Source organism: Aulonocara sp. 'chitande type north' Nkhata Bay, linkage group LG6 (assembly GCF_057382095.1).
Source record: "Aulonocara sp. 'chitande type north' Nkhata Bay isolate Kocher_YH1m ecotype deep benthic linkage group LG6, A_spYH_male_GT1.1, whole genome shotgun sequence".
Taxonomy (NCBI): domain Eukaryota; kingdom Metazoa; phylum Chordata; class Actinopteri; order Cichliformes; family Cichlidae; genus Aulonocara; species Aulonocara sp. 'chitande type north' Nkhata Bay.
Genome location: NC_141349.1, coordinates 15,485,937 through 15,499,172, shown reverse-complemented (window position 1 = coordinate 15,499,172; position 13,236 = coordinate 15,485,937). Strand labels below are relative to the sequence as shown.

The following is a 13,236-nucleotide window of genomic DNA, read 5'->3' as shown; positions in this document are numbered from 1 at the left end:
AGAGAAGACGAGACAAAGGGATTAGAGACGAGGAGAGGAGGAAATGGAGGAGGACAGCGGAGTGTCTGTAATCCCTCCTCAGGGGGAGCTTGTATTTTGTGTATGTGATCAATCGCCATTCTGAACAGCAGCAACTCTTCCCCCTCTCACTCTCTCTCGCTCTTTCCTTCTCCTTCTCTAGCTATTTGTCTGCCTATCTTCTCTATTTATCGGGCAATCTGACCATGCCGTCCTCTTGCTCTCTGTATCTCGGCCTTCATCTGTAATGGGATTGCAGTGTGTGTATGCACGCGCTGTACACTCACAGGGATTATGTTGTCACAGGCGACACCATTGGGACGTTAGATGAAGTGATGCACTTGTCAGTATTTCTTATCCCCTGCTTTAAGTCCCTCTTTACACCCTGCTCTCTATCTCCCAATACAGGGACAAAAACTCAAAGATATAGCCTCTTACACAACCTGCACGCTCCCACGGTTTATCGTTCAAAGCCACACAGAAGCACGGCTTCTTTTAGAAGTTACAAAAGTAACAAATACTCCCTAATGGCTCTGCTTTCTTATGTCACTTTTACTGACTGAATACGTGGCACCATCAGTCAACTAAACAAACTCTGGCGGAGAGTTCCAGATCAAAATACTGAAAGAAATATCATATATATATATATGAGATGGGACAAATTTGATCTGAGCACAGAAAACTGAAATGGTTGTTAATCTGTGCTCCATTCAGTAAGTTTTGCTTCCTCTTCAGTAAAGTTACATGTGGATGTCTGACATACATTTAAAAAATGTGCAAGTACAGTTTTTTTTGTTTGTTTTCTTGTTTTGATTTGCAGCTGTAATTTTCTGGGTATGTGTCCCCCAATATTTGGAACTTGTGCATTTGGCCCCCGTCCTCATCTCCAATAAAAGCATAAAGAAGAGGGTTTGTTTAGGACAGAAACGCTAACATTACTCAGAGAGAAATGCCCCTAACAGAAGGAGGTATCTTTCTCTCACCAATAGAGCTTTTTTATTGGCAAAATATGAATTATGAGTTCATACAACAACTGGACCTTGAGTGGTAAATGTAATTCTCTCTGACACACACTCAGTGTCCAGTGGTCTCAGTCAACCACTCAGCAGCAACTCCTCTATTGCTGTGAGCTTGCAGGTAGCTTGATAAGATTGCAGGATTGGGTCTAATATCAGGACATAAAACAATGTTTTACGAGTTTAGTGTTTTTGCAAAAAACTAAGCAAGGTAAAGTTGCCTGTCCTGGTTTTTATTCAGCTCTAAATGTACCTGATTTATCAGCAGGCTGATATTGCCACGCTGTATTAGCTATTGGCTGATATGTCAGTATCTGTATTTATAATGACTGGTTTAAAAAATAAAGAAAACAGGAGAAACACCCTTCAGCCATGTTATCAGCATTGATGTTGGATGGTTTGTCCACCAGAGGGTGTTGTACAACTTCCCTGCTAGCAACAAGTGTTTGGAATGCCACTAACACAACAACCAGCTGATCCGAATCATTCAGAGCGTAAAGGAGTCATCCCTCGCTGTATCTATAAAACAAGTTAACTTATAAAGTGTACTGTCTAAAATAAATACACAAATGTTAGAGAAATCTGTTTGTTTAGTGTAAGCTACTTTCAGCTGCTCCCTTATTCACAGGGGTTCAACACGGTAGGTTTGATTAGGTAACATTTTTACACTGGATGTCCTTACTGACACAAAGGGATTTGTGGCTCCTTCATTGGGTCAAACTAGGAATCTTTTACTTGTTTGGCAAATGTGTAAACCACTAGCCTTGGGAGCCATTCTGTTTTGTGTGCCAGAAAGAAAAATATATCAGCCGAAGTATCCAAGTATGAGACTTTCAAATCCTCTAATAACAGTACTGCTTTTGAAAATGCCATATCAGTCAGCCTCTACTGATTCCTTAAATTCTTCCCACAGCAGAGATATTTGTATGTCTGATATGTTTTCAATGAAAATTTTGAATATAACCAGAAATTTAGCTGAAGCACATCTGATTTATTAAAATCCATGACAAATCCAAGTAGCGCATGTGCAATTAACCTCCATCTCCCTCGGTGCTCCAACCTAAGCTACACATGTGGTTCCAACAAATATGGTAAAACGAGTAGACATGCAACAGCAGTCTGGGCAGCTGGTGACCAGTGACCAGGCACACTAACAGCTCATCTGTCAGGTCACACAGCTAATAGAGGTTTAATAAGCCTGTTTTTGAAAGTCTGTATTCTTGGATCTGCATCTGCTTGATAATTTTCTGGCACCAGACAAACATGTTTGCCCAAAGAAGGAGCACAGCTGAAAGTGTGGTTATATGCTGATTAGGCAGCACAGTTCAATTTGTGTGAACCTTTTTTGGCATGAAATTTCATTTGTGCCTAAATCTGCTTAGACCACATCTTCTCACAGACACAGAGAATTATCATAGAACACAGTCAGACTCTCCAAAATCACAAAACACGTCTCTTAAATGATTTTCCACAGCACTACTACAGCACTTTGATAGCTGCATAACTGAAAGGATTATTACATATCAATGTAATCCAGGGATTTCCAAAAAAAGTGAGAGAAACAAATGTAATTTTTCAGATGTAGTTGATCAAACTCCTGAAGTTATCTGTACTGTTCGCTGATTTAAACCACCAAGGCTTCATTCATTTTAAACCTCTTGGTATGCAGCAGGAGTGGGTCAGATCTTAATTTCATAGATTCCAAATTCCAGTTTTGTTAAGAGTATAAAAGCACAAATGTAAACAAAGGGATGCTCTGATAGTGGAGGCAGAAGCACCATTGATGGGTTTTATTGGATTATTGTATTCCCCTCTGCTCAGACCAACTGGATGGCAAAAATCAAAAACCTGCTTACTTTATGCACACGTGACGCAGTGTGAATCCTTTCATCCGCAACTTAAAAAACTCACCAGACATTACAATGTGATTTAAATAACATTAACCACATTTTTCCCCTCTGTTGGATAAAGACTGATACTTTTGACACAGACCTGCTCGTGTTTATTGGTCTTTAATGTGCACTCACCAGCCACTTTATTAGGTCCTTCTGTTCAGCTACCCCATAATTGTCACGGTATGGCATGGCACACCGTCACTCACAGGATGAAACTGTAAGCGGTGAGGTAGATGTCGCGGGGGATGATTCAGCAGGTGACGGCTGGATCACTAGCCGGGCGATTGGCTGAGGTACAGCGACCAGCTGGGCTGCGCTTTGGCTACCGGCTGGGCAGCTGGCTGTGCCGCAGCTACAGGTGGCTGCTGAGCAGGTAACTGAGCCGAAAGCGGACGGGCAGCTGACCGTATAAACATAGCCCCAGAGTAAACAGTTGAGGTGAGTGACGATGAATTGTCCATATGACTCACCACAGCCGGCTGTTGAGATGTCTGTGGATCTAGCTGCGGTGAGGAACGCTGGCGGCGCGAACGTCGTTTCCGTGTCGGCGTCGGGGCCGGCGTCTCAGGCAGTGAATCCACCAGCTGTCCGAGCTGGTGGGCAGCCTGAGGAGGAGAGTGGAGGTGGAGGGTGGAAAGTAGGAAGTCCAGGACCACTGCATTAAGGGAGTCCACCAGCCAGGGGAATTTAAAAAGCATCTCCTGCAGCCGCCTCTCCACGGCGCGACGCAAACCTTCCGCTGGCTTCTCCCACCACACCTCACATAGGTGGTACACTTCGTCCATAACTTCCCTCCTGAGCCTCTCCTCGGAGACCGCTGGGTCCATTAGAGGCGGGATCATTCTGTCACGGTATGGCATGGCACACCGTGGAAGGAGTGGGGAAGGAGGACCCAGGCGCGGTGCTCTATGTACAAACAGTGTTTATTTACAGAGTGAAAACAACGTAACAATAAATCCCCGTGTTCTCCCAGACTCCCGTGTCGTGTCTCCCGTGAATAGTCCGTGTGCTCTCTGCTCCCGTGTCAGCACCCCCCGGTGCTCGCTGCTCTCCGTGCCTTCCACGCTCTTCCTGCGGGAAACAATAGCGCAGCTGTCAGGACACTCAGAAATGGCAGGCATACACTTTCTGACTAAACTTAGACAGGGTGACTAACGTGGAGTCTCATGCAATGATCCCGCGTCGGTGGGAGCTCCAAGACTCTCTTAAGTACCTCCCCCGACGAGGCCTGATCAGCAGCAGGTGTGTGGCTTCGGGTGTGGCCAGTCCCCTTGCAGGGCCACACCCTCCAGGCCTGACGCCGCCTATAAACAAGTGCTCAGCCACCCACACACACACATATACACAAGCACAGGGAAGGGGGAGCAACACCAAAATACACAACAATAATAATAATAATAATAATAATAATAATAATAATACATAACTGCTCAGGGATCCTGGGTTGCTCAGACCCAGGACCCTGACAGTACCCCCCCCTCTAAGGGTCGGCTCCCGACGACCCCAAAACAAAAACAAAAACAGCACAACCAACCCAGGGCGGGCGGCGGGGGGTCCAGGACGGAGGGCCAGAACCAAAACAAGCAAAAACCACAAAACAGCAAACCGACCCAGTTCACAGTCCCAAAGTCAGACCGCGCATCCCGCAGCGGTGCAAAAAGAAAACGAAAAGACGCCACAAACAGTCACAGGCGGCCCATCAACACAACAAGAGAGTTCAGGGGGCCTACCTCGAGCCCAACGGCGGCGACGTAGCAGCTCCGGCGGACGTCCCCGGGTCCGGCAGCAGCAGCAAAACAGTTCAGGAGGCCTGCCACGGGTCCGGTGGCGGCGGCGCTGCTCCTCCGGCGGCCTGCCACGGGTCCGGTGGCGGCGGAACGGTTCTGGTGGCCCGCCACGGGTCCGATGGCAACGTCGCTGCTCCGGTGAGCAACAGCGAGGCGTGGCACCAGGTCCATGACGCGCCGATCGCTGACGTGGACGCATCGGACGTGGACGGCGAGGAGGCCGCGCCAGACGTGGAGGTCCCTCCGGTCCGCTGACCTCCGGCCGAGCGGGACCCTCCTCGGCCGGCAGCGAGAGCTCCTCCTCGGCCGGCAGCGAGAGCTCCTCCTCGGCCGGCAGCGAGAGCTCCTCCTCCGCTCGCAGCGAGAGCTCCTCCTCCGGCTCGCTGAGCTCCTCAGCTGGCAGAGCGGGCTCCTCCGGCTCGCCGGGCTCCTCCGGCTCGCCGAGCTCCTGCTCGGGCTCGCTGAGCTCCTCCGGCTCGCTGAGCTCATGCTCGGGCTCGCTGAGCTCATGCTCGGGCTCGCTGAGCTCATGCTCGGGCTCGCTGAGCTCCTCCGGCTCGCTGAGCTCCTGCTGCAGCTGGACGAAGTCTGAGGTTTCCCGAGCTTGCACTACCCCCCGGGCTTTATGCAGGGTGCAAAGGCAGGCGGAAACTCCCTTGAGCTGGCCGAGGTAGGGGTTTCCCTCCAGGATTGCCTCGATGGCGTTTAATCCCACCACTCTTGCCCTTGTGTTGGTGGTGTGAGTTACCCAGTCCATCAGGCGTTGGACGCGTGTGAGGTCGCTCTCTCCGGACAAGGCCGCTGGAGTGGGTAGTGGAATGGAGGCTGCCGCTGGTGGAGAAGATGGCTGAGCGTGTGATGTGGATGGTGAACAGGATGAAACTGTAAGCGGTGAGGTAGATGTCGCGGGGGATGATTCAGCAGGTGACGGCTGGATCACTAGCCGGGCGATTGGCTGAGGTACAGCGACCAGCTGGGCTGCGCTTTGGCTACCGGCTGGGCAGCTGGCTGTGCCGCAGCTACAGGTGGCTGCTGAGCAGGTAACTGAGCCGAAAGCGGACGGGCAGCTGACCGTATAAACATAGCCCCAGAGTAAACAGTTGAGGTGAGTGACGATGAATTGTCCATATGACTCACCACAGCCGGCTGTTGAGATGTCTGTGGATCTAGCTGCGGTGAGGAACGCTGGCGGCGCGAACGTCGTTTCCGTGTCGGCGTCGGGGCCGGCGTCTCAGGCAGTGAATCCACCAGCTGTCCGAGCTGGTGGGCAGCCTGAGGAGGAGAGTGGAGGTGGAGGGTGGAAAGTAGGAAGTCCAGGACCACTGCATTAAGGGAGTCCACCAGCCAGGGGAATTTAAAAAGCATCTCCTGCAGCCGCCTCTCCACGGCGCGACGCAAACCTTCCGCTGGCTTCTCCCACCACACCTCACATAGGTGGTACACTTCGTCCATAACTTCCCTCCTGAGCCTCTCCTCGGAGACCGCTGGGTCCATTAGAGGCGGGATCATTCTGTCACGGTATGGCATGGCACACCGTGGAAGGAGTGGGGAAGGAGGACCCAGGCGCGGTGCTCTATGTACAAACAGTGTTTATTTACAGAGTGAAAACAACGTAACAATAAATCCCCGTGTTCTCCCAGACTCCCGTGTCGTGTCTCCCGTGAATAGTCCGTGTGCTCTCTGCTCCCGTGTCAGCACCCCCCGGTGCTCGCTGCTCTCCGTGCCTTCCACGCTCTTCCTGCGGGAAACAATAGCGCAGCTGTCAGGACACTCAGAAATGGCAGGCATACACTTTCTGACTAAACTTAGACAGGGTGACTAACGTGGAGTCTCATGCAATGATCCCGCGTCGGTGGGAGCTCCAAGACTCTCTTAAGTAGCTCCCCCGACGAGGCCTGATCAGCAGCAGGTGTGTGGCTTCGGGTGTGGCCAGTCCCCTTGCAGGGCCACACCCTCCAGGCCTGACGCCGCCTATAAACAAGTGCTCAGCCACCCACACACACACATATACACAAGCACAGGGAAGGGGGAGCAACACCAAAATACACAATAATAATAATAATAATAATAATAATAATAATAATAATAATAATACATAACTGCTCAGGGATCCTGGGTTGCTCAGACCCAGGACCCTGACAATAATCTAAATATCTAATCAACCAATCAAATGGCAACAAAACATGACATGTAGAAAGGTCAAGATCACCTGCTGAAGTTCAAACGGAGCATCAGAATGGTGAAGAATGTGATTTAAGTGACTTTGAATGTGCCATGGTTGGGGCAGATGGATTTGTTTGAATAATCAGACACTTTGCGTCAAACAGCAGAATGCCACACTTGAGCCACTCCTGTCAGCTAAAAACAGGAAACTGAAGCTACAACATGCATGATGCTGCTGTGGCACTCAGGTGGTATGATCAGAATTTGGCATAAACAGTGTGAAAGCATGGATACATCCTGCCTTGTGTCATTGGTTCAGGCTGCTGGTCATGGTGTAATGGTGCCCCTCAAACATCACAGCCTACCTGAGGATTGTTGCCAACCTTTATGACCACAATGTACCCATCTATCTAATGTTGTTTTGAGCAGTATAATGAGCCATGTAAACTTGTATCACTGTTCTCAAATGGCCTCCACAGTCACCAGATCTCAATAGAACAGATCACCACCGATGTGCAGCTGACAAATATGCCACAACTGTGTGGTGCTGTCATGTCAATATGGAGCAAAATCTCTGAGGAATGGTTCCAGCAGATCGTTGAATCTATGAAGAGTCAAGGCAGATATGAAGGCAAAAAGGCTCCATGCCAGCACTAGCTGTAGCTAATAAAGTGGCGGAGCGGAGTGGTGGAGAAAAACCACTGAGTCCCAAATAATTGCTTTAGTAATTGTGTGCAAAGCCCAATATTCCTGCAGGTCCAATCACAGTCTGTTCATTCTACTGCTAAGCATGTATGTTTATCCATATCTGTTTTATTTTAAAGGTGCTTCATGAAAATGAACCTCTGTCTTCTATTCCCTGATTTATCTGGGGCTGCTTTTGGAGTGGATGAGATGAGCAGAGGGGCTTGTGATTGGTCATTACCAACTCGTGCCCCTGCTGTTTCTGTATTCTCCTGTTAATAATTGATGCAGCCTCTTTTCCACATTTGGATCAGATTGCACCGTCACCTTTGAAAATGAAAACATTTGCCGCTCACACCCAGCTGTGTGATTAGTGAGCCCTAAGAGTCGACAAACAATGACAGTGATGATGTTTAGCAGGTAGAAACTTTACCACGCCACGTCGAGATTTGCTAATTAGTGTTACACTCAGAGGCTGATGGGACTTGAATTGAAAATATTTGAAGAAACGTATTGAACCCGAACACACCCCCACAGCCTGATTGTTATAAATTGCTGTCTCCAAGCCTATTAAGCTCCCCTGATCAATATCATATTATCAGAATTGTCTTTTCTGACTCTGAAAAGCATAAAAGACATTAAACTGCTTTCACTGGCTTTATGTGAAATGAGCTCACCTTGTATACAATGACTATTCCTGTAACTTTGCTTTCTGTTCGCACCAGGTTCAGGATGCAGCAGGTGAACATCGTCGGATCCAGTCCCATGAGCGCCCCCTCTAGGCTGATTCAGACCTTACAGGCTGCCCCAGACACACACCCCTCTGACCTCAGCCTTCTGTCTGCTACACAGACCAGCCTGCGATTCAGCTGGAAGGTACTAACACACATACCAGACACACAGTAAACTGTGAAACCTTCCACCCTGATTCTGCCCCTTTACACTCCTTCAGAGAGGATTAATTGGGACTGCCTTTGTTTCTTTGCGCTGCATCTCGGTGTCTTTGCTCCCACTTTAGTTCTCGTGTGCATATTTATGTGCACGTGCACTCTGCAGCAGCAGGACTGAACAGGTTGAGTGGTTGACAGGCTGTAATCAGTGTCTCTCCTGGTTATCAGTGCTAACACTAATCTGTCACATTTCCCATTCACCATGTGGACTGCTAGCTGTACAAACTGCAATGTAATTTTCTCCTCACTGTCTTTTCTGTTTTTGCTCTTGTTCCTGCTCTTCATCCCTCTCTCTTTTCCCTCCATCTCTCCTTCACTCCCCCTTCCCCCCTTCTATTATAACATAAATGGAGAGCAGAGTATTTTCCATTTAAGAGTTGGAATGAGAAAAAGAGCCTGTCAAATCAGACACAGACACTGAGGTGCTATGGGCTACCTGTGCAGCATGCTAATGGGATTTTACCTGCATGTTAGCGCCCAGCCTCAGCTATGCTAGGTTTTCTGCTGTAATGGAACCGTCACAATGGTTTTAGCTAAGGCTATTATTCTAAGCTGCATATTAAGGGTAATAAAGCTAATGTGACATTCTGTATTATGGCTCCTAAATGCTAAGCTGAGCTAAATCACCAGGTTATTTAAAATGACTGGGTGTCTCACTTCCTTATCTGTTGCACAGCACAGAGCAAACGCTGTGTACAGTGTTGGTTAAAATCTGCTGCAGACTTATATACTGTGAGCAACCTGAACTTTCTGCTGACATGATCTTAGGACAGTGAGTAATGGTTGTGGAAGTAATGCATGATCAAGGGTGGGTCAGGGGCAGAATGAGATGACAGAAAAAGTGTGGACAGGAGACGAAGAGAGGGTCGCAGGAAATGAAAATGGAAGTTAATGGAAGTGAGTAAAAGAAGATGACAGAGGGTGACTAAGATGGAGAAAAGAAGTAGATGGAGAGAAAAGGATCAGGAGATGGGATGTCAAAGGGAAGAAAATGGTAAAAGGTTTTTTGATGTACTTTGACACAATAACAAAAATAACCATATTCTCGAGTGCTACAAAAATGCCTTTTTTTCACTTGTTCATCATATTGTGGAGAGCCGTTTTCTCAGTCAGCTTGTTACCGTAAGTGACGGGCTCCTACATTTCACAACATGCTCACATTTTCGGTTTTTGGCGATTTCACATTTCAAATAGCTTTCTTCAGTTTCTGACTTGTGATTGCTATGTTGGGGCTTATTTGAAATTTGAGTTTGTCAGATTTTATCAGCACAGCACTTAAAAACACACTTTTACCTAGCAATAAATATTTAACTTTGGAAAGAAATACCTCAAGGGAATTCTGAATGGTTAGAATGGTAGATTTGCTTCTGTGCTTGGGATCATTGTCCTGTTGGACGGAGCTGTTGGTGTCACATTTGACTCTAAAATACTTTGGTATACAGAGGAGTTCGTAGTAACTTAGTAACGACAAGGTGCCGTGTGACGTGTTTGTGCTGATGTGTTGTGTTCTCCAAACATGGCGCTCTGCATTATGGCCATACATCTTCACTTTAAAGTTGTCTGTCTAAAGGACATTGTTCCAGAAGTTTTGTGGTTTGTTCACATGCTTTCAATCCTAACCTGTGCTGCTATGTTCATTTTAATTGCCCCTTGGGGGATAAATAAAGTCTTCTGATTCTGATTCTGATTCTGAGTCTTTCTCCTGGAACCCTTCCAACCAAGAGATACCTGTACAGTCTTTTTCTATTTGTACTGTCATGAGATGTAGCCATTGTTTTTTTATTTAGTAGTATGTTATGAACACCTGAATACTCCAGCCCAGCAAACTGCCAAACCACCTCTCTTTATAGAGGTGCTCACACTTGCTGATGATCAAATACAATACTTATTGTCTGAATTCCTATTAAAGCAGTAAGGACGTATGTTTTTTTTCTAGCACTGCAGAGTCCTTTGAAAACTTTCTCACATTTCCTTTTTTGTTGTATCAGCATGTTAACCATTATTTTTTTAGTCTCTATCCCGTCAGTTAATTGCTGCCGAAATTAATTAACTGCCCTCAAGTAGATTGATGCTCACTTCACAAATTGTTGCACAAATGATTGTGATGCTTCTACAGTTCAGGGCTGTGGCATGCTCACCTGCATTTTTTTGAGTCAATATGGGAACAAAAAGCAAAATCAGATGAAAAAAATAAATAAAAGATTTGCTTGGGAGAATGTTGTGAAAACAGCTTCCTCCATGTGATGTGAGTCTTATACTGATTTCTTGCATTCGTGTGTACTTCCATGCACAAGTATGGAGGAATGCAACATGACCTTGGCAACATGACAGGAACAATAAATACAAGTATTTCTCTCTAATCTGCGCCTCTCTTCCTCTCACTGTTTGTTTCCTTCCAGCCTCTTTCAGAATCTGAGTACAACAGCAGTCCAGAGACTGTGGGCTACCGTCTGCGGGTGTCCAAGACAGACGGTCAGGGGGAGAACAGGAATGAGGATGTGAAGGGTACTGGGGGCACCAGTGAGGCCACATTAGAAGGTCTAAATCCCTTTACCCAGTACCAGGTTCAGATACAAGCCCTCAACTCTATAGGACCAGGACCGTGGAGTCAAACTGTCGCAGCACAGACCACAGAATCTGGTATGAACATAGACCTCATTGATCCATCTTTCATCTTTGCAAGCAGAGATCTCTGTAAGATATTGTATTTGCTGGGTATAAGAAGGCAGATGGATGAGGAATAAAGTGCTCCCATTACCTCCCCATGTCTCCTCTCATCCTGCCACCTCTCTGTGCCCTCTACACTCTCCCTCTGTTTCAGCGAGATTAAGATTGATGGAGAGAGGGAGGAGGAGATGATTGAGATAAAATCGAAGATTGGTTCAGAGAGTGAAGTAGCACTGAGCGGTGTGTGTGTGTGTGTGTTTCTCTGTGTGCTCGCTAGTTCCATCTGGATCTCCAGTGAATGTGACTGCCGAGGCAGTGAGTTCCAGCAAGATCCTGCTCATGTGGTCTGCTCTCCCTCAGTCACAGAAGAATGGAGTCATTCTGGGATATAAGGTGAATAAAACCTGCAAGTCGTATCCTGGCATCCCTCCTTGACCTCTTTAGTCCATTATCACTTCCTGCAGCCATCACACACACACACACACACACACACACACACACATATATATATATATATATATATATATATATATATATATATATATATATATATATCTTACAATCTGATATAAGCTAAACATGATGCAACATCCTGTAATTGCTCCAGTTTGTTCTTCCTACTTTAATGCTTTTAAAAGCACCCCGCTGCACTAAGTGTGTTTGGGGGCCATTTGCGTGTAATCACACGCACGCATGTGAGAGAGGCTTTAGTGATTAATACGCTTTCATAAAACAGCAGTTTGTGTGATGTTGTAGTAGAAACAATAGCTGGATTATTCATTCACAAAAACGAACAATAATCCACAAAGGCTGCTGGTTTTGCAATTACTTTATTTTTAATTTAGTACATAAAATGCAGTGTAGGCAAGAAAATGGGATGTTTGTGTGCATATTCGTGGATTGACTGTGCTTTACAGACTCTGCATGAGTATTCAAGTCCAGCCTTTCCACCCACTAAAGATACATAGCCCGCAGTCTATCCACATCTGCCAAATTAAAGCTTTACCCTTTCTCATATTTCCCAAAAAAAAAGCAGACATGTCTGTCTCATTGTGAGCCCCATCGAAGACATACTTGACATAAGCTGCAGGTTTCAGAGAAAGAGCTGGAAGAACAGTGTTGATAGTGAAGTGCAGGGTGCACTCGTTTTCTCATCACTTTTGGCACTGGCAGTCACACCTGTGTGGGTGCACCTGTTTTTCGGGGTAGGGTTTTTTTGGACTCCAAAGCTCACCCTGGAGTGATGTATTTACTCCACTTGCTTTGGCTTTTAAATAAAAAGGAAAACACACAGCAATTGTCTGCATTTTTAAGTTGCCTCTCAAACATTCATCAAAAGAAAAAATAAAATAAAGAAAAATATTTGTGCTAATATAGAAGCAGCTGTGAGTTCACCTCTTAATCTCCACCCAAACACAAGACAGCAGAACAAAGATTTAAAAGGGGGAGAATTTATCCTCAAACCCATGGACATGGTTGTGTTATAAATACATAAATCTGCAAAGGAAAATAGGCTGTGACTGTCTGATATAAACCGGTGCCATCTATTAAAAAAAGGAAAAACGCTGTGTGGAATCCAGGTCATCCACCATGCCCAAAGCACATCACACTCCACATCTGTGTGTTTTCTTGTGCCCTCCTAAGGATCACACTGAGCTGCATGCCTAACATGTTAATAGATGGGAAGTGACTGCCAGCAGCAGCTTTTTAACACCTTCCATGTGCTAGTAGATGCTGAATAGTTGCTGCTGCTTCCTGCTGTGCACTCCTTAAGACTATTTCTGTTTTTAGACACTTGGGTTTAAGGTGACATTTTCCTTCAAATGGTTTTAAGTGTGCGGTATTGATGTTCACGCTCATGAATATTAAAAAAAAGAAAAGGCGAAAAACGAAGAACAAAAACAAGAGCGAGCAGCTCCTGACATATTTTTTTTTAAAATCCGAAACTGTAAAAATACAGCGTGCACCGTTTTGTTTTCTTAGTGGCTGGCACTAATGTCATTTTAATTTTAGGATCGTTTTTTGTTGTTTGAGGTGATGAAGCCTGTTTTTCTGT

General features: G+C 46.3%; 2 protein-coding genes across 4 annotated transcripts in view; one reads left to right on the top strand and one right to left on the bottom strand.

Moving 5' to 3' along the window:
• Positions 1 to 13,236, top strand: part of LOC147327522 (protein sidekick-1-like) — a 287,609-nt gene that overhangs the window by 236,031 nt on the left and 38,342 nt on the right. For all 3 annotated transcript variants that reach the window (XM_086295202.1, XM_086295201.1, XM_086295203.1), the window contains 3 exons: positions 8,289 to 8,439; positions 10,913 to 11,153; positions 11,458 to 11,573. In XM_086295202.1, the coding sequence (XP_086151328.1) occupies positions 8,289 to 8,439; positions 10,913 to 11,153; positions 11,458 to 11,573 (508 nt within the window). The remainder of the gene's footprint in view (positions 1 to 8,288; positions 8,440 to 10,912; positions 11,154 to 11,457; positions 11,574 to 13,236) is intronic.
• LOC147327523 (uncharacterized) lies at positions 4,559 to 6,714 on the bottom strand. The gene is made up of 3 exons (XM_086297553.1): positions 6,540 to 6,714; positions 5,778 to 6,454; positions 4,559 to 5,655 (listed from the first exon to the last, which is right to left on the bottom strand). The coding sequence occupies exons 2-3, from the start codon at positions 6,241 to 6,243 to the stop codon at positions 4,559 to 4,561; spliced, it is 1,563 nt and encodes a 520-aa protein (XP_086153679.1). The 5' UTR covers positions 6,244 to 6,454; positions 6,540 to 6,714.

Bases quoted from the DNA above. Each gene is read 5' to 3' on its own strand.
- LOC147327523 (XM_086297553.1), bottom strand. From the start codon at position 6,243: ATGCCATACCGTGACAGAATGATCCCGCCTCTAATGGACCCAGCGGTC. The intron at 5,656-5,777 runs GTCCGCTTTCGG...TCGCCCGGCTAG, and splicing joins GTTTATACGGTCAGCTGCCC to TGATCCAGCCGTCACCTGCT.